This window comes from Sceloporus undulatus, chromosome 1 (genome assembly GCF_019175285.1).
Source record: "Sceloporus undulatus isolate JIND9_A2432 ecotype Alabama chromosome 1, SceUnd_v1.1, whole genome shotgun sequence".
NCBI lineage: Eukaryota > Metazoa > Chordata > Lepidosauria > Squamata > Phrynosomatidae > Sceloporus > Sceloporus undulatus.
Genome location: NC_056522.1, coordinates 45,042,072 through 45,063,976, shown reverse-complemented (window position 1 = coordinate 45,063,976; position 21,905 = coordinate 45,042,072). Strand labels below are relative to the sequence as shown.

The 21,905-nt window shown below is 39.4% G+C and overlaps 1 protein-coding gene across 2 annotated transcripts in view; it reads left to right on the top strand.

Annotated features, from left to right (window-relative positions):
* Window positions 1-1,124: 1,124 nt before the first annotated feature.
* The window catches only part of LIN9 (lin-9 DREAM MuvB core complex component), a 34,502-nt gene continuing 13,721 nt past the window's right edge, over window positions 1,125-21,905 (top strand). The window contains exons 1-7 of one of the 2 annotated variants that reach the window (XM_042446340.1): window positions 1,411-1,426; window positions 3,556-3,665; window positions 8,818-8,850; window positions 10,881-10,975; window positions 12,680-12,784; window positions 14,482-14,615; window positions 16,548-16,673. In XM_042446340.1, coding sequence (XP_042302274.1) covers window positions 10,973-10,975; window positions 12,680-12,784; window positions 14,482-14,615; window positions 16,548-16,673 — 368 coding nt within the window. In that variant the 5' untranslated portion in view covers window positions 1,411-1,426; window positions 3,556-3,665; window positions 8,818-8,850; window positions 10,881-10,972. Of the gene's footprint in view, window positions 1,427-3,555; window positions 3,666-8,817; window positions 8,851-10,880; window positions 10,976-12,679; window positions 12,785-14,481; window positions 14,616-16,547; window positions 16,674-21,905 lie in introns of both variants that reach the window. The other variant, XM_042446339.1, reaches the window with a different exon arrangement.

The following is a 21,905-nucleotide window of genomic DNA, read 5'->3' as shown; positions in this document are numbered from 1 at the left end:
ATAAAACTTGTCTTTAAAATACCCCAAGACCATTTTTTATTTTAAACATTTTTATTTCCAATGGATGTTGGTGAGTTTTGTGCCCTGTATCAACCACCTATGTATGTGGTTTCTCATGTTTTTGCCTGCTTTGCCATTTTTTTGGGGAGGGGGGGATAATGTGTTTTTTCTGAACTCTGCCCCTTCTCATCCCTGTCAGAAATAGAGTAGGGAAATAATCACACGCTGGGCACTGAAGCCTTGCCCTCTAGTGCTCTTGGACATGGCTTCCAGCTGTTTGGATTATAAAGGATATTGACCTTTCTGTGGGCTACAAACCTTTCATAAATGGATGCTGAGATTTTGAAGCTCTTCAGCAGAAATATCGTGTATATATAGAAGACATCCCTGCGCACACATACGTATGGAGCCAGAGAAATGACCCAAGGCTGTTTTAATGCAGAGAATGGCTCAAAACGGGCACAGACATGTACAACTTGCCACTTTGGGACAAGTCAGCACCCCCCCCCCCCCCCCCAAGTGAAAGGGGATGGGAATTTCAGTAAACGCCTCAGGAAGAATCCAGATGAAAGACCAGGGGCATCGGAAACAGTGTGAAGTGAGAACGGGAAGAAGAAGGCCAGTTACACAAACAATCTTTTAAAAGAGACCAAGGTTGCATTCAGACTGCAGAAGTAATTGGTTGAAATGCTATGGTCTCACGACAAACTATAATGCCCCAGATCCCATAGCATTGAGCCATGGAGGTTAAAGGCTGCCTCCGCACTGCAGAAATAATCCAGTTTGACACCACTTGGAACTGCCACACACACACACATATACGTACACACACAGACACACAAATACAGATATATACATATGTACAAATATACACATACATTCTCAAACATACACACATATATATATACACACACACACAAACATACACCCATATGCACACATATATACATACATATACACAATCATGCATACATTCACATATGCACAGATACACAAATATATGCACATACACACACACACACACGTATACATATATACAAATGCAAACTGGAGTCCAGATATACGTATGGCAGGAAGCTGAGGGGAAGCTTTCCAAACATCGTGTCTGTGTGTGTATGCCACACACAGAGACATCTCTCTCTCTCTCTCTGGCCGTTGCTGCAATGTCTGGAGAGGAGCCTTCTTCCCTGAGGTTGATCCGGGGAAGAGAAGCCGGTGTCCCGGGGGCCGAGGGCGGCGACCGACGGGCCCTGGCTCCGCCTGTGGGTGCCGTCGTGCCGCTGCTTGCTGCTCCTGGAGCCCGGGAGGTTCCTCCTGCGCTTGGCTCCGTCCTTCTCCTCCCCCAGAATGCACCGCGGCAGGCAGCCTTTGAAAAAGCGGCGCGGCTCCTTCAAGATGGCGGAGTTGGATCAGCTGCCTGACGAGAGTGAGTCCCCTCCGGGGCCCCTGGCCTCCGCCTCCGCCTCCTGCCCGGGGGACGCTCCCGGGGGAGGCAGTGCTAGCAGCAGCGGCGGCGGCGGCGGCGGGGCGAGGGCCACCGCCCCCGTCCCTCCCTGCCTCCGGTGCCCGGCCTAGGCAGGCTGCCCGGTGGCCCCACCTCAGGGGCCTCGGGGAGAGCCAGGCCCGGGCGGCGGCGGGGCCCTTCTCTAGGCCCGGCGAGGAAGGGGGCAGGCGGGCAGGCGGGGAATGCGCCACCACGCGCAGGCTGCGTCCGCACTGCAGACATAGCCCGGGTTGGCACCGCTTTAACTGCTCCTCTGCCTCAAGGCTGTGGGATTCTGGGAAACGGAGCCTCTTGTGGGCCCAGAGCGGAGCTCGGTATATGGCTGAATACAGCCACAACAGTCGCGACATTAAAACTCCCGGTGCCTCCTCCTCCCTCCCTCCCTCCCTCAGCAGAAAGAAGGACCCTGTCCCTGGGCCATAAGAGCCCCTGTGCTAAGGCCACTCATTGATTGTAAGGCCTGTCTGTCACCGAATGCAGGGGTAGCAGTTGTGGCATAAACAGCACTGCTAAGGAGGCTGCAAACATGGATACAGGAGTTAAAACTCATAAACAAGTGGAGTAAGAGCAGAGACATCAACAACAACAACAACAACAGTGTTTATGTTCCCAGGGCATTGGCCTCCTCCTCCTCCCTTCCCACACCAGACAGAAGACCCCTCAGGAACAGCTTTGGATTAATGTTACTAATTAATTATAACGCCTGTATATCACTGAATGCAATGGTGATAGTTGTCATGTAAACAACTACCAAAACTATAAGTATACCTTTAAATGACAATATCATACACACAGACTAAATGCACTAATATATCTTAATCATGCTCAAAATGGAGGACATTTGGGAATCCTTCCTGGGCAGAAGGTTTGAAGTGTAGGGCATTTTTTAAAATAGCTTTTAATTTTTTTTACTGTGATGTTTTATTAGTGTTTCATCTTGTGAGCCATTGTGGGTCCCTTTTTTTGGGAGAAGGGAGACATAGAAGTGAAATAAATAAATAGGACATGTCCTGGAAAAGAAGGACGTCTGGTCATCCTGGTTTGACAGGTCAGTTGCTATCCATTCGTTTGGAGAGGTTTATGGAGTCAACCCTGATGCTAAAGCAACATAGGACTGCTTGAGGGACTGTTTCCTAAGTGGGATAAATAATGGCTTCTTTCAAACTCTTTAAATCTCCATCAAGAGAATAGTATGGGTGACCAAGAGAAGGTCCCTACTGTATCCCTCTTGTATAAATCAAGCCATAAATTAATAAATATTGTCACCAATAAGTGCACAACCAACTGGGTGACCATATGTCCTCCTTGGTTTCTGTCCAGGAGGAATACCAAAATGTCTTCCATTTTGAGCATGACCAAGACGCACGAATTTACATTTATATTCATGCTTTTAGCTTTTATTTGGTCATATCCTACATTTTTTTTAATCCCCTACATTTTGTGGTCCCTCCTTTGTAGTTATGACATCTGGTTGCCCTGTTTCTTCACACTGTACAACTATCCACCAAGATGATAGTGAGGGTGACAAAGAGTGGGTTCTGCCTCTTGTATAAATCAAGCCATAGATGAACAAACATTGACACCAATGAGTGCACAACCAAGGATGGCAATGCTTGTTTTTGTGTATGTTTAGGGTGAGATGGGGAAGGTGAACATGCTTCACCAACATGCACCAGGGGAGTGATTGTGGCATTTATAGTTTGAGCAGTGTCTCATGTACCGGCCACTTGGGTTATCTGGACACAGTTTGGGGAAGCAAAAACAAGGCTGTGTTTTCATTGGGGATGCGCATTTGCTGAATCTACAGTAAGTGGCACACTGTCCAAAAATATAATTTGTGAATAGCATGGATAGAGATAAAAGACCAGTAGGCCATACCATATTAATTTTCAAAGTGTTCTCTAACATATCTTTTATAGACGACTGCTACAGAAACGTGTAACCTGGTGCTGGTTAAGATTTACCTGATACATGTGTATTTATGTAAATATATATAAAAGAACAGGTGGAACAACAGTGAAGATTAATGTACAGTTCTTTCCAAGAAACAGGAATGCTGAGGTGCCTCGTATACCATCCTCTATACTAAACATGGCTGTGATGCTGCTCTATATGATGTGTACACATGTTATGTACAGTGCATAAAGAAATGGAGATTAATGTAAGCATAAATGTTAAGTAGTGCTGTCTCTGGACTTACACACAAGTTATACTGATGATGGTTAAAGACATATATTTAAATATCCCATAATAACAAAGCAATATGTATTCGTGTCCAGAATTATGTTGTTGCTACATAAGTGCAAGAGTCACGACAGTGCTTCTTAAGATGGCTGATGAAGGGGACTGGTAGGTTCTTCCCCCCAGAATGCCAGGGACTGACACCATATTTGTGTCCATCAGCTACAGCGGTTTCTTTCTTTCATGGAACCTCTCTAGGCACCAGCAGCAGATGGCTCATGAACTAGCATGGCTCCACAGACCCCCACTTTGAGTAGCACTGCTTTAAGAGAAAGCAATTAAATGTATAAGAAATGGCTTACTAGCAAATTACGAATGGGGTTTGAAGTATGCTGTAAATATATAGTGTGTAAAGCATGAATACTTAAGCAAAAAGCTAAGTCTGTAGCAAGTACAACTTTTAAAAAATACGTATTTAAAAAGCTTTACATTTATATCTGTGGCTGAAAGGAGGCCAGGAATACAAGTGTATCTTAGAGAGGCAGCATGATTTTTAAAAGTTAGGCTATAATAGTTTTAGATTTGAAAATAATAGATGAAAACTGTCAGAATGCATTCTACAGCAAAGCAAAATTTGAGCTTGCTCTTTTCTGTGGTTAGTAAAGTGTATTCGAAACATTGTAAGAGGGGAACAAATGTTAGGATGCTTTTGAAAGGGGTCAGTGTGATCGTGTGTAAATAGTTCAAGGTTGTTCTTATAAAGTATAATAGTTATACTGACATTCTATTACTGGAAGATGACGTTTATTAAATAATATATACAAGACTTTGCGGATCTGTTCAATATACAATCGTAACTCTAGCAACTACCCCTTCTCCCAACACAGTATACCTAAATTTGTATAATCCTATGTATGATGTGTACATTAAGTAGAGGGCATCAACACCAGGTCAGAGAAAACTAGCATGGAGTTAGTGAAACTTTATCCAAATACAGTAGCTGAGAAGTCTGGTCAGATGTTGCAGGAGAAGGCAATTGCAGACTCTTGACTCAGGTTAATAAGAGTTGGCCCTCCGTATCCATAGGTTCTTTATCCATGGATCCAACCAACCACAGGTTAAAAAATTTTTAATACTGTATATATAAATTCCCAAAAGCAAACCTTGGATACAGAGGGCCAACTCTTATTAACCTGAAAAAATTAAATATATATAAATTCCCAAACGCAAACCTTGATTTTGCCATTTTATATAAGGGACACCAATTTACTACACCGTTGTACAGTGGGCCTCCAATGTACTCCTCTTTCTTCTTTTCTACTATTTGGTCTAAAATGTGGATGTATTGTACTGTTTTCCTTTATAGCATGTGAGCCTGTCAGGCAGGTGGATCTTGGGACTTAATACTAGTCTTTTTATTTTATTGGAATTCCAGATTAGAGAGAGTCTACCTGTATAGCACATTCTGCTTCATTCACTGAGGAAAGTAGCATTTTTCTTTCTATCTGTATACTGTAGAAGTAAATATCATCCACACTGGGTCTACCTGAAGATAAAAATTTCCATTTTGATTGAGTATTCTTGAAGGTATGGACAAATCTGCTGTTTACCATTGGAATAGGCTTTTAAATGTAGAAATCCTCCTAGTCATCTCATTTTTGATCTTCAGTTCTTTTAATTTTTTTATTAATTTTATTACAAAACAAAACAAATAACATTTACCTTAACCACGTAACATAAAACATATAACAGATAACATAAGCATCTTATCAAAATACACAGTCATCCCTAATCCACCATCCCTCCCTCCCCTAACCCAACATAAATACCTTTCACTCTCTCCGCTTCATTCTTCCTAAGACCTTGACAGACAGTGGGGATGTTCCCACTAGGTGAAACCCCGCGTTCTGAATCGAATCCAAGGAGTGGCGTTCCTATTAGGATCCGATTTAAACCTAGAACGGTTCTAGAGCAACCCGCAATCGTCCCCACTACAAATCGAATCGTAGAGCGGAATAAAATTTTGAATCAAGTTTTCGTCATTTAACGCGCGTTAAAAAAGTACTAGGGTCTGACCTACGTTTTTCCCTTGATTCGAGTTAGGAACCGGAGCATTTAAATAGGAACGACAGCCTTTGAAATCGGGTTAGATGGATGGGAGGAGCGGAGTGCGATGGGGCTGGCCTTGGGGGAGTTGCCCTTTCTGTCCCCATCCATCGTGGCTGTCGCCATTTTTGCTTCCCTCACCCCTTTGTCCGCTGTGGTCTTTCAATAAGAGATAAGGATTATTTTTATTTTTTATTTTAATGGTTTACAGGCGCTTAATCTCTTCAGCGCTTTAAGCGCCTGAAGTCCCGGCTGCTCAAGCGCCTGTATCTGCCAAAGGACTACAAGGCTTCCCCCGGTGGATTGCAACCTCCCCTCTGTGTGGGGAGAGCCCATTTCTAACGGAGGAGAGGCAGGAAGGGAAGCCTCCTCTCGAAGAGGCATTCCCTGCCCGCTTGGGCTCTGATCTCGCCCAGGCATGGAAGGGCTCTGATCAATGGGGGGGGGGGGATAGAGCCTTTCTCCCTCCCTTTCTCAAATGGAATCTGCCTTCTCCTCCAACCCTGGAAAGAGAATCTTTGGGAAGAGTGCTCCCTCCCTGCTTTTCCAGCAGCCTCCTTCATTGATATCTGGCTATCTTGGGACGTCTCTCTTGCTTTATTTGGCTTTCACTCTCTCCTCTCTCTTAGGTCTGCAGCCTCTTGCCGCTGGGATCGTTCTCTTTTCCCCTTTTCTGTCTTCTCTATCCCACTTAAACTGACTGCCTTCTCCTCCTTGATCCTGTTTTCCAACCCTGGGCTTTGGATGCAGAACAGTCTCTACCCACTGAAACCCACTGCCTTCTCCTCCTTGATCCCGTTTTCCAACCCTGGGCTTTGGATGCAGAACAGTCTCTACCCACTGAAACCCACTGCCTTCTCCTCCTTGATCCCGTTTTCCAACCCTGGGCTTTGGATGCAGAACAGTCTCTACCCACTGAAACCCACTGCCTTCTCCTCCTTGATCCCGTTTTCCAACCCTGGGCTTTGGATGCAGAACAGTCTCTACCCACTGAAACCCACTGCCTTCTCCTCCTTGATCCGATTTGGCAAACACACACACACACTACAGACAGACAGACAGACAGACACACACACACACGATTATATATGAATACTCACATACACACATGCATATATATATAAATGCATACACACACAAACATATAGGTATATATACACATATATATTTGTGTGTGTGTGTGTGTGTGTATATATATATATATATATATAAGGTAATTATAAAGTAACAACTTTTTTAATTTATGAAAAAACCCTTATCTGTAGTTCCAAACCCACTGTAGAAATAATACAGTTTGAGACCCCTTAACCTGCCCTGGCTCAGTACTAAGGAATTATGGGAACTGTTGTGTTTGTGAGACATTTATCCTCCTCTGCCAGAGAGTGCTGGTGCCATAATAAACTACCATTCCCAGGATTCCCTAGCACTGAGTTATGGCAGTTAATACTGTATGGGGAGACGCAGAAGAGGACGTTTGAGCGATTAAGCGCCTTCATTGGTCCATTTGAAAAAAAAACCGCCAAAAATACATCAATTCACGAACGGTCAATGAAATGGAAACGATGCCAAAAGATACATCGCTTCCAAATATTCCGGATTAACGTTACGTCATTCTGACGTACTATTGATTGACAGCTCCAAATAAGGTATGGAGGAGAAGAATCGATTTATTTAAACACCGATTTCATGCCAAGTAGGAACGCTTGTAGGTAAAAATTTCGATTTAAAAAACCAGATGGGAACGAAGAATAAAAGCGATTCGGAACGCGGGATAAGACCAGGGTTATTTTGAATCGGATCTATTAAAAACGTTGTATTTTAAATTGTTTCAAATCTTAAGTGAGAACATCCCCAGTGACAAGACTTCCTTGGTCTAAACCCTTACCGTTTCATTGTATTTTCTGCTTATCTATGTATATCTGTTTACAGATGTTTATTTTAATTTTTTTTCTATGACTTCACCCGTTACCCTTCTTACTATCTTATTCTAATTTTTTTACAGTGTAAAGTTCTTTAGCTAGTCAATTCCTTCTAATCTAAGCTTACTTTCTTACATTCGTAAATACCTTGTTAGATGTTATCTTGTATGTTTGGCCATTTCTCCTTTATATAAATGTACATTTCTTCCCAGTTCTTCTTATCCCGGTTTTTCTTCTCCTCTATTTCTGAAATCATTTTTGTATTTTCTCTTAATCTTTCAGAAATTATGTCTATTTCCATCAATTCCATCAATTTGATAATCCATTGCTCTATCTCAATATCTTTCTTTAATTTCCAATATTTCATGTACATTAACCTAGCAGCAGTCAACATATAAAAAATTATTTCCCCATAGCTCTTTTCTATCTTATCCTCCAACATATTTAATAACAAGATTTCCGGTGATCTTCAGTTCTTTTAATATAGTTTCTTACTCCATTTTTGGTATCTCTTCTGAGAACAGTGGTGACAGAGCTTTTAAAGCATTCCCTTTTAGCCACTTGCACGTCTACTGTAGTTTAAGAGACATTTGGGATTGATGACGGTAGGAAACAGGGAAGAAATACCAGCTTTGCTGAATCTTATTTTGTTGTTGTTTCTCTTCTACTGTAAATTAGAGCAGCTGAATGAAGATTTATATCTACTCATATTTTTCTTTCCAATTTTTGTTCAGTTGCATAATGAAAATGCTGGCGAAATATCAGGAAGAAACTATTCTAGAACATGGCCGCATAGCCTGAAAAACCCACAAAAAATGTTTACTTATTGATTGTAATTGGGGCAGGGGGACTTGTACAAGCTCCAGTGGGTCCAAAGCTGGCTCTTCCTAGCTCACAAAACACCTGGTTTGGAACTATTGCAGGGGAGGGGGTGTATAGTCTGCCAAAAGAGCTTACAGTATGCCAACATACCATTACATCCTTCAGCCAACCACATGCAGGATTTAGGTTTTCACTCTTAGATGTCCAAGATGTAAGTTATGCAGTAACTGAGAACATTCTTAGGTAAATACTGCTAATTCATTTGATTTTTTTAATTTATTTTAGGTTCCTCAGCAAAAGCCCTGGTCAGTTTGAAAGGTAGGACATACCATTTATTTCTTAATTTGTAGTTTAAATGAAATGAAAGTCTAGTTGTAGCATAAATGCACATGTAAGGAGTCCTTCTTTCTATAAGCAAATAAAGTCATTTCAACTGAACTTTGGCCACAGAAAATGACATCAGGTCCCAACAGAATGAGAGTGACTTAATGAGAGGAAAAGGCCTTCATGTAGAAAAATGTGATGTGTATCTCATAATACAGTCCGCCCTTGCTTTACCCGGGGGATCTATTCTGGACTCCCCCGCGTAAAGCAAATACCGTGCCTGCTCAAGCCCCATTTAACTGAATGGGGCTCATGCACATGGCGGCGCATGCCCCATTAATTGCAATGGGACGCTCTGCCCCTTGCGCCCTGCATGCTTCCACACGGCTTTCAACATATGCTGAAAGCCACGTATGATGCAGGAGCACTGTATGTGTACTAAAATATCAGAAACATGTAGGGGTTAATTCTGTTGTAAGTTGTTCAATGGAGTGTTAATTTATTTTTAGTTTTAAAGCATGTCTCTCCTGTTCTTTTGTTAAAAGAATCATTCAAAGTAGTAAATAAGTATCAAAATAAAATAATTCAGTGAAATAAAACAATCAGAATATAAGTTAAAGTAGAGAAAATAAACACGCATCATTAAAAAAAAGCAATGTAGATGAGAGCATAGCAGATACAAATAATATAAACAGCATTCCAGAATAATGATTTAGCCATGTTGGAAACTGGATTAAAATTCTGCATTGCCTGCACATTATGGTTATAGTTTTCCTCTACAGAAGTTTAAAATGTAAAAACCAGAAAAGCAAACACAGGAATGGGAGTGGGAATGAAAATTTTATCTTTTTTGAAGAAACCATAGGCTGAATCTTATTTCACTATAGTTGAGGAAAGCCAAGATTATCATTTGTTTATTTATTCATGCATGTATGTATGTATGTATACTGGAATCACTAGCAGCTGACAGTTTCCTTTGTGAGAGGGTATGCAAATCTGTTCAAGCGTTAATAGCTAAGCTTTAAAGCAGCTATCCAACGTGCTGAACCTTGTTTTCAAAGTAGGTTCAACACCTTGGATAGCTCATTGTCCATGAGACTTAAAGAACAATACGCACCACTTGGGTTTATCCCTTGTGCCAACCTTGATAGGCAGGATTCTCAAAATTCCAAACCGTTAGTGCTGTTGATTCCAATCCCTCTCTCCTTAGTTTTAAGTTTCCTGCCTTGCTAACTAGTCAAGCATTAAGCCGTCTCTCCTCTCAGTTAACTAGAAAATAAGTTAGTGTTAAGAAATAATCAGGGATGGCATCAAAAGTAAACCTTAAGAAATGGAAACAACAGGAAATGAAGGAGGCAGCTGTTAGTAGGCTCTTAGCAGAGAAACACAGACTGAAGGAAGTTGGTCTGGTTATTATGTTGATGGGAGACCACCAGAGAATACCAGGGAGCTCCTGGTTGGGCTAGGCCTAAAGAGAACCACCCTGGAGAGGCACTGCCAATTAAAATTGACATTTCTCACCTAGAGGGACCCACAATGTGACTCATTATAAGATATCTTGATATGTTCCTGTGAAAGCTCAGGGGCTTCTTGTAAAGATGTCTTACACTTGAAAGAATATTTTAATGGTGTGTATTCTCTTTTTGTATGCCATTCTACATTTCTTCTCTTCCTTTCCCATGAGATTTTTCACATAGTATTCAGTAAAAATGGTCAAATTGAAAAATAAACCTGTTTTAGAAATTAAACTAGGCAGCTTGAAATTACTTACCTGCTGAAAGCAAGTTCTAGAATAGGAGTGTGTGTGTGTGTATATACTCACACATATATATAATGTAAATATATGCATACAATACTTATAACATGCAATTATACAGACAAAATAAATGACCAGAATACAATAAACTGTAATTTTAAAACATTTTATTGGCCATTTATATAATATTTTAAATAAATTATTATTCTGTACAGATTTTGCAAGCATGAAAAAACCATATTTATAATTTATAACTTATTCATAATAGAAGGAAGCTTGTCGAACACATGGAATGAAAAATTCAGTTCTTTACAGAAAACAACCATTTGGAAAGGCAAGAATGCAGGCGCTACTGTAGAAATGGTAAGGAACAACATTTATTGATCAATTAATCTGTTTATTTAATACAAGTGTATCTTGTCTTTCTTCGTTCTTGGAACTCAAGATGGCTTCCATCCTTCGTTTCCAGAGCTAAATTTTCCTTCCTTCAGCCTTTTTACCTTTAGAGTGACAACATTTTTCTTGTCTTCATGAGTATACAGTGAAGTAATGTTTCAAAAATATTTGTGGAATTCTGTGGGTTCTATACTTATAATGAAAAGACAGGAAGAATGTGCACATTTTCCTGGGAAAAAAGACCTCTATTAGTTCACTGCTCTTGCAGTTAAGAGATGGTGATTTACCTAAGATCACCTGCTAAATTCATGGCTGATACTTGATTTCAATTGAACACTTCTTAGTTCTTAAACTTAGTGCACTGTACTACTCAACTGCACTGCCAGATCAATAGAACATTCCAAATAGGTAGTTTCAAAGCACCAGCTACAAAAACCTTTGTATCCTTTTGTTGCTAGCTTCCTGTTAGTAGTAGACAGAAGGGCCTGCTGCAGCTGCTTCCAATAGATTACTGAAACTAGGATTTCTCAGGCATGAGCAGCATTATGGCATGGTCAACAGTGGCTACTGGATACTTCTGTCTACCAGGTATGTAGAAGCAAAGAGAGAGAAGAGCACATTTCAACCAGTTGAACAGAACAACAGCTGATCAGGAAGTAACGTGTGGCATTATAAACATGGATGACATACTAAAGCATAGAAATATAGCTAGTTATGTTGATTTTGAACAGAATAGAACAGCTGAACTGATGCAGGAAACATGTAAATAAAATGTATATTTAACTCTCAAATTGACTTCAATATACACTTTAAAAAACTTACCTTTAGCTGAATTGCATCCATCAGTGTTAGTAGTGATATGCAGGGGATGTTAATCCTAACAGGGAAGAAGGGTCCACCTGTAAATGTCAAGATTTTTATTGAGAGGAAATTAAAAGTCTCACTTTCTGAAAGTCTAGTTCTTTAGAACTTAAAACCTTTCATCAGTCAAAATGTAGAGATAAAAGTCCCTTTTAAATTTTTGAGGATAAGCTGTAGCTGTATAGCTGCTTTCCCAAAGGTTCTATCTCTTCTGTCCTCGGCTGAAATATATTGGGTACTAAGGCTTGAGAAACACCTGAAAACCTAGTCCTAGATTGTTGCTGCTAGTGTGTTTGATAGACTAATCATCTGAATAGGAGATAAACAAGCTCCTATTCCAGTCCAAGGTTTTAGGCCAAAATGGTTTATGTCAGTGGCTCTCAACCTTCCTGATGCCGATACAGTTCCTCATATTGTGGTGACCCCCAACCATAAAATTGCGGTGTGTTTTCCGATGGTCTTAGGCGACTCCTGTGAAAGAGTCGTTCGGCCCTCAAAGGGTTCACAACCCACAGGCTGAGAATCACTCGTTTATGTAGATGTCCCAACAGCATAAAATATAGCATTACATCAATACTTTTCAACAGTTTTAGACAGGAAACCCAACAGTTTAGGTAAATTAGAAGAAATATAGTTACCAACTAAGAGTAAAATGGATGTAACAGGAAATAGAATTAAAGGTTTCGAGACTGTAATTATGTAACATAGATCAAGCAGGATAATATAAAAAGGAAATGTATTGCAGAAGGACACACTGTGAACTTTTCAGTCTTTGAATCAGAGGTTTAGGTTTGTTTATTTTTGCTTCAGCCTTTCAGAAGTTCAAAACGAAGTCGTTCTTTCTGTGAAGAAGAAGAAAGACAGATGAATACAAGATCACCCAAAAGAAACCAGAGAGTTGTAATGGTTCCACAGGTATGCTAATCTATAAAGCTTTTTTGGTTCATAGACTGCTAGACTACACCATTTCCTGTTTTCACTTTTGATTGGTAAGCCTATTCAGAAGGCACCAGATAGGGTAGAATAAGTCAGTGAAACTTACTTTGTATGGATGTAATGTAATGGCAAACATGTATATTTCATTAAAGACGATATTTTGGAGCTGGAGTTTCCTCTCATAAACAGAACCCTCGGCAGAGTAGAAATCTAGAGACACTTGCCAGTGGAAGAAGTTTTCTGATTTTTCACTGCAGCCCTTCTATTGTCTGAAAATCAGCTCTAGAGATGAGAGAGACTTTCCAGAGTACAAGGGGAAGCCAGGTTGGATGACTCACAAAAGTCTCTGCCTCCTTTCCACAATCAATATCTCTCCAATGGACCTTAATCTTTCCATGAACAGTAGGAAGTTTGGATCCAGGTTTCTGTGCCAACTCAATAGATAAATAAAATTAATGTGAATTCAAATATATTGGGTTCCATATAATACTAATTAAATCCAAAATGATAACGGTTTGACAAGTTAACTATTTCCACTTCATCTCCAACAAACCATAGCTAGAGTGACACAGTGTTGCTTAAACTGTCATAAGAGGCTCTCAGAACTAATAAAATCCCTATTACTAATCCCTAAAATACTATTGATGTCATAAAAACCCAAACTCCTCTAACTAGATTAGATTCAGACATAGCCGAAAACCATGTTTTGCTGTTATGTAAATGAACTGTACTGAGCTGAAACATTCTTGTTTTTTTCTGTCTTCCTTTTTTAGAGAGCAGTGGAGAAGATAACAAGCTTCTGCTTCCAGTTTTAAATTAATGATAGTTTTCCTTAAAGTCTAAAATGTAGCTTGTTTAAACTTTGGTTGGTGAAATCAAAGATGGAAGCTAAAACAGCATTTTGATCATGGTTGTTATTGTTAACTAGCCACAAGTCAAGCCACTTTCAGTTTTGAATACTTTTACAGGATATGAAATCTTCCAAACTCCTAACGGGCACAAAAGTTAACAATGGAGAATGTGTAAATGGAATGCTCAATGATAGGGTCTCTTCTTGCATCTGAACATGACTATAATCTCTTCTTCCTTAGCAGAAAGCTATAGCTGACATGAAGGAGGTACTATGAAATATAGCTGATGTAATACCAAAACAAAAACAACCCAATATGTAAGCTTTTAAAATCTGTAGAGCTTTTTACCAATCAAAATGTTACAAAAAGAAGGTTAACTGAGTGCAAAAAAAACAACAACCAAACCCTGACTTGATGCTGAAGTCGTAAAGTTTGAGTAAAGATGAAGATGAAATGTGGGAGGAGGCTTCAGATAAAAAAACAAAGGAAATGATAATTTCAGATTCCTTGTAGGATCACCCCTAGAACTGCTGGGATGAAGAAACAAATAAATAATGGTTATTCCCCAATTTCTGAAGATACTAAATCCATCTGTTATAAAGCACTGTCTTTACCCTTAGACAAAACACACAAGTTCCTTGGTAAATAATAATAGAAATAGAAAGAAACTCATTTCATCCCATGAATCTTAGAGGTAGTTTCATATGCAACCTGAAATAATAACACTTTGTATGTATTAAAACAGACCATGCTGAAAGTGTCAAAATTTCACTTTAAATGTTGCACTTTTTATTAGTAATTTCTTTTTGTCTTTTTATTTTCTAGAAGTTTACAGTAACGATGCCAACGCCAGATAAAAAAGCATCACAAAAAATTGGATTACGGCTGCGTAATTTACTAAAACTTCCTAAAGCACACAAATGGTGTATATATGAATGGTTCTATTCAAATATAGATAAGTATGTGTGACTTTTCATCTTTTTTATAGCACTTTACAGAGATTAATCTATATGTATATGTACATAGTGCCTTATAGATATACTCTGTCATGAGAAGAATCAGTAGCTTTGCCAGTATTTAATATTGTTGAGATAGTTAACTTGGGTCCAGTTTGAGACTGCTTTAACTGCCCCAGATTAATGCTAGGGAATTCTGGGAAGTGCAGTTTTGTGATACATTTAGCCTTCTCTGTCGAGAGCTCCGCTGCCACAATAAAGTACAGCTCCCAGGATTCTGTAGCATTGAGCCAGGGCAGTTAAAGCAGTCTCAAACTGGATTATTTCTGCAATGTGTTTTGGACTCTGGTTAGTGACATATTTCTCACGTATTTCTCTATAAAATTATTTGCATGTCAGACTTGTTTAAGAAAGACAAGAAAAGAATTGCTATTTGTTTTCCAGTGGCTAAAATACACCTCTTGATCGAATTCTTATATCATCATCATTTATTTTGTTGTGTTCTTTCAAGTCGTTTCTAACCTGTGGTGATCCTAACCCTATCACAGGTTTTCTTGTCAAGATTTGTTCAGAGGGGGTTGCCTTTGCCTAACTCTGAGGCTGAGAGAGTGTAATTTGCCCAAGGTCATCCAGTGGGTTTCCATGGCTAAACAAGGATTCAAACCATGTTCTCCAGAGTTGTAACACAATGCTCAAACCATTACACCACTCTGCCTCTCTCCATCATTATTTAGATTACAATACTATATTTTGATGATAAACAATAACTATGTCTCAGAATTATTTTGTATATATTACATATATTGTATTTTTTTAAAGGTTGTACGCCGCTTTGATTGTGGAAACAAAAAGCGGGATATAAATTAAAGTATTATTATTATTATTATTATTATTATTATTATTATTATTATTATAATATGTGTTATAGTCCTTATTATTTTATTTAACTGAAGCAGTTATTATAGCCACAAATTTTAAAGATAAATTGCAGATTGTCCATAATAAACAGGAATACATATGTTTTGTAAAACAGTATTGTTTCTAAATTCATTGCATCAACTTCAACATATTTCTTACAAATTTTTACTTGTTATTGCCTCTAATGATGATGATGATGATGATGCTGATGATGAAATAAGCCCTATTCAGGCACCATGTTACCTGTTTTAAGTAAACATACCAAGAGAGGGGCACATGAGATCCCTGCCTTCTCTGTCATTCCTTTTACATGTGGAAAATGGTAGTTCAAAGAGGAGAGCCTTCTGCATGCAAGAATGCTTTTTCTGTGCATTCAGGAACTATGTGGAAAATTTCTATGAGTAGAGGAGGCTCTTCTCTTCAAATTGCCATTTCGGTATATGAGGAGAGTAACAATATAACACAAAATGTTAATGGGTCCAGAGTAAGATCCATTAATCTTAACTTCATGTTGGTGACTGGTCATATTTGACCAATTTAGGAAGCAAAATCTCTCTTTAGTGGAGAAGTTTATTTTGTATAAAAGTTTAATTTATGTGACAGTGACAATGGGTTTGCTTGAATATTGTGTCAAGTTGGAATGCATGGAATTCTGCCTTTTTGAGACAAGCCAGCATGCTGTCTTTGCTTTTTTTATTACTTCTATTTGCAACTGGAGCAGCTAGCCAAATGCTGGTTCTTGGTTCATTTCTCATGAAGTCCCAATGCAGCAGAAGGTCTAATTTCTCTGGTTTTGGAGAGAGAAACTGACCAGAGTGCCAACTGCTGATGTTTTTGAATATCCACAGAACAAAGCATCAGTTCTCCCATTTAGCCACTTCTTTTGCAAGTGATCAGAAAGCAAAAGCCAACAAGAACCCTGACTTACCATGACATCTAAGTTAGACTCATTATATACAGTTTACTTTCTGAAATCACCTGAATGTATAATAACAGAAAATCGACTATTTTAAACAGGCCACTCTTTGAAGGTGACAATGACTTCTGTGTTTGCTTGAAAGAATCATTTCCCAACTTGAAAACAAGAAAATTAACGAGAGTGGAATGGGGAAAAATCAGAAGATTGATGGGAAAGCCAAGAAGGTAAAATAGTTTGTTTGAAAGAGCTAAACATTTTTAAGCTGTGGGTTTTAGTGAGGGGTTGATAATAGTGGATTTTGTTTGAAGGTTTCTGTATGATTTATTTTTTAGAAAACTGTTCATAAGTTTATGAAATGCGGGATATGTTGTATAATTATAATTGAAGAAGAAAACAACTTTACTTCTCATATTTTCCAACAAATAGCTACATGCAGATCCTGTGTCTAAATGAAAATAATTTGTTTAGGTCTACTACACTGTGAATGAGTGGTGTGAATTTCCACAGTGAATGGTAGAGTTTACACTGCCCAGGCTGTAGAACTAAAAGTGTCTTCTAGTCCAATTTTTTCCTGAAATACAAGGATCGTTTAGCCATCATCCCCGCTATACACACATATATACACAGCAGCCTTGATGATTGTTAGTATGCGATGCCATCCAGATAATCTCTCTGTGGGATGTTGAGATGACCCTGGTGGCGGACAAGATTGCTGTTAAACATTCTCTTCCGTAATACAGAGCTCATTTGTTTCCTTGGTTTTGCAGCTCATTGGCTAAAATGCAGTTAGTGAAAAATAATCACTGTGATTTTGACCAGTACAGATAAGGATTATGGATTCTGTAGTGAGGTAATGATGTTGATGAAGAAGGGGTTCTTTTTTACTACTAGTGCACCCATGGTAGCTCTCCAGTATGCTTTTTTGAGTGCTTTGGAACTTTTTATGGCTTGGCTCACAATCTTAAATTTAAAAAGACCTTAGATTCACTGTGCCATATTCCCTAAGATCTTGTAGGATAAAATCATATCCATCTCAATTTGGGTGCTACTGTTTTAGCAGATCAAGAGTACCATAGTTTTATAGTATAGATTTCAGCTATTGCAGCATAAGGGTGTGTGCAGTGTGCTTAAGCAGTACAACACAGAAAATTGCTTGGAGAGTAAAGCTTATCATGAGTCTAATTTCTTATGAATCCTAGTTTGCCACACAATTTGCTTAGCTGAGTCCAGGAAGAGTAAAAACTTCATTTTGAAAAGTAGGTCCACTTGCACTGAAGGTGCTTCTGAAGCTTCTTCTGAAAATGTTTTCCTGGTATCCTAGGCCTGCAAATATTGTTAACAAGTTCCAAACATCCCTTTCTTAGGAAAGGTATTCATGAAGGTAGTTGTGGTAGAACATTATTATTATTATTAACCTTTATTTATATAGCGCTGTAAATTTACACAGCGCTGTACATACAATCTTTTAGTTAGACATCATCATCTTTTGAGTGAAGCTGATTATCAGAATACATTTTAATTTGCTTTCAGGCCTAGTCTTTACACTTAGACCACAGTCTCCCTAGTGGTGAGGAAATTTAGTTACCAACTTGATGCCTAATGGGAAGTCTGTGCTAGCAGAAGTCTTGAGGGTCATAACCCTGTTAATGTATCTTGCTGTCTTGGCAGATTTAAATATCATTGACAATGGGATCCTTTTAGATAAACTGTTTACTATGAAAATTGAAACACTGTGCTTCTTCAGTTGCTTCCTTCGTACCAACAAAGCTGACTCCGGAAGACAGTGCTGAAATATACTGCTCAACCTCTTGGCACTCATGTCATGCAGTCTTGCAGAGTTCAGTTTTGTCTCCTCGTCTTTACATCTGCATGAAGCTCTTGATTGAGTTCATTTCAGGTTCTGGAGTGAAGCATCAGCATCCTGATGATGCTCAGCTTTGTCTCTCATTTTCATCCGGTGAAGCAGTGAAAGTGCTAAAAGAGATTGAGATGAGTAAAGAACTGAATGATGACCAATTAAATGAATATGACAATTGGTTGCTTGTCTGTTCAAAGAGGAGGTGATCAGCCTTTTCTAGATGCCATTGCAGTCCTCCCCAAGGTTGCTGGGACTTGCTCAGATTTGTCTTTCCAAACAGAACTCTATGATATGTAAACCTATTTACAAACTAAGGCTTGTGCACCTGCTGTGGTAGTTGTGGCATCTTCTGCAGAGTTATCTGAACTATAGCTGTGGTTAAAGTAGTCTCTGTAATGTGCACATTAAACAACTGCAGTATGCTGTATCTGTGGATGTTTTTTAAGACTGCCTGGAAGCTGTAGTTAGCACAGAGTAAATATGTTAGGTTATTAATCAGAACTGGTCATTGGGAATATGTCTCACTTGTATTAAAGAACCTCCTTTAGCTTTTGCATGTTTTAACATGCAAAAAGGCAGTGCTTAACTTACAAGACTTATGTGCTGGTGACTGGGATGTCTGCAGCAGCTTCTGCTTCTATATTAACCTAAATGTACATTGAGGTCACATTCAGAACTCCTTCTCTGAGATGCTTCCACCATCTCAGGTGAGAGAGGTAGTGGAGGTGATGCCTACTCTAATATTATTTTGCCACTAGGCAGATCCTTGCTTAATACAGTCAGCCTTTCTGGACCCCCCCACAGATACCAAAATCCATGAATGCTCAAGTCCCATTGACCCTATGGCAGCGCAGCCATGTGGGGACAAATGTACTGAAAACCTCCTTCCCTCTTCCTTGCTACCATCTGTTCTCTCTCCTCTTTTCTTCTGTTCTCTCTCCCTCTCTCCCCCCCTCCAAGGCTTCTGTTCCAGGACTCAGGACTTAGAGCCCTCCCCAATACCCAGGGACAAAAGCTCCAAGCCCCAACCCCAGCTCTGCCTCCAGCTCCCTCCGGGGAATGAGAGAGAGAGAGGAAAGAAGGGGGGAGGCAGCATGCATGTGCTGCATTGGGGACAATGTGGGCTTGCTGACGGCGGATGCTGAAATCCACAGTTGGCAAGTCTGAAGTCTACTGTATTACTATTCTAATACAGTTTGTATTTTGCAAATCCTGTTTTATGGATTGTATTTTTATAATTTTTATAAGCCATCCTGGTAACATTGTATTAAAGGAGAGTATATCCATCAGGCAAAAGCCAGCACAGTGTAGTGGTTTGATTGTAGGACTTGAATTCTCGAGATCAGTGGTTTGATTCTCCACTTGGCTATGGAAACCCACTGGGTGACCTTGGGTGAGTCACACACTCTCAGCCCCAGGAAATCCCATTATAGGTTCACCTTAGAGCTGCTGTAAGCAATCAGAAGCAACTTGAAGTCACACAACAACCATCAGTTAAATAAATAAAATAACGAAGGAGCAGGACTACAGCAGAAAATCTTACTTTTATAGGTCACCCAAGTGTACTTTTGCTCATCTAACCTCTTAAGCTTGAAACAGTACAAATCTTTTTTAGTACAGTATAAAACCATTACAACTATCATCATTCTGTAGCACAGATTTTGTAATGTAGAATTACTACAGGAAAATGTAAGACTGCTTAAGCATATGGAAGCAAACTTCCATATTGGAAATAAAACAAACAGTCTTGTGCCACCTCAAACAACAAGTTTTGACATAAGCGTTTGTGGATTGCAATCTGCTTCATTAGATGCACAAAATCTTATGTGAAGCAAAACTTGGGATATGACTCTTCATTGTTTTTGCTGTACCAAACTAACACGATTACCACCTGTCCCTGAAAGCTGTCATCTTGCAAACAGAATCAGTCACTCAGAGCCAGTTGAACTAAAAACACCTTGCACTATTTCCAAATTTTGAATGCAGGCTCTTATAAGTAGTGTATATACCAGTGTTTCAGCCAGGAAAGCCCTGCTGCATCCTGTATCCAGTTTTGTATCCTACAAGAAGACATTAAGCTTATCCTCTTCTGCTGATCTTTAAAGAATGTGAGAGCTTAGAGAGCATGGTACCTGAGGATATACACACCAGGCCTCTTGGTCTTTATAAATTAAGCATTACATTTCAGATTGACAACATAATATAACAAAATATAATGTCACATAGCACTGTATGAATTCTGAAATAAAGAACTGGTGTAGATACAAAATGATTCGACAGACACAGTGATTCTGTGGAGAAGTCAGCTCATTTTAAAGTTTCTAGGTTACTTCCTAGTATACAAGGCACCACCACATCTAGTACATCCTTCCCTATCATTCCTATCGAATTTGCATCCAGAGATGACTGTATCCCACTGACTCATTCTCTTCCACCAGGTTTCTGTTATGCTTCTGTTCTGTTTTACCTTAAAACACGCAACCTCTCTATTTGGCTTGGCTATTTCTGCCATTAGCACAGAAATGGAAATACATGGTGTCAATCTTCATATACCTTTGGAACATGCATTTTCCACTTAGATCCTGAGACATTTTTGACTCACTGTTGTGGCTTCATATACTCACAACCTGTTTCCATATTGTCACCACTTGTGTAGTTGGTAACATTTTCTTTTCTCATCTTAAGCATGATTCAGCTAAAACCAGATGCTTTCTAGCTCTTTCAGCTCTCCTCCAGTGTTCACTTCAAATGGTACTCTGCAAACCCTTTAATGTTACATACCAATAAACTAGTCTCATATTAGTTCAACTGAAGCTTGTTCCTGTCCCAGGCCTGGCTTATCCCCAAATGTTCCCCAGTGCCTAGAAAATCTGAATTCTCTTTCTTACACTATTTTCTCATCAACTCATCAAGACTCTTCAACTTAACCTAACTGGCTCTGCTTGTGGAGCAGGTAACATTTTTGAGAAAGCTATCTTGGAGCTCCTGGCTTTTAAACTCCTTCCTAACAAACCTACTTTTGGCTTCCAGCACCTTATTTCCTCTTGTCATTGGTGATTGGTGCAAACATGCATCACAACGGACTTCTTGTTTTTTTAGATGATGGCTGGGGTCCACAACTTTTATGCTAGGCAGACAGTTCACCATGTAATCTACACACCCTTGATATCTGGCTACACTTTTAATGATCAGATCACCTACAATTACAAGGTTCACCCACCCACTATAGGTTTATCTTTGGCACATAAGAATCCTTTCTGTTCATCAAGATGTTGACAGCTTCTAAGGAATTATTTCCTTCTCTCTCAAAGTGATTTTCTTCCACAATTCCCTCATTCTCTGTGACTGTCAGAGAGCCATCATTGTGAAAGATCAGTGACATAACTGCACTCCAGGAATCTCGTCCACTAATCTTTTTGTTTCTTTCAGCTTCTCTGAGTCAGTTAACTAGTCATAATACCAAGCACATATGCACAGCTTCTGCCCAGCAGGCAGATAGTTGTCCATGTTATGGTCAGTGCAATAAACTGGGTAGCCACCACACAGTGCTGGATTTCTACAATCATAGCTGTTATGTATGTTATATATAGATAAATAG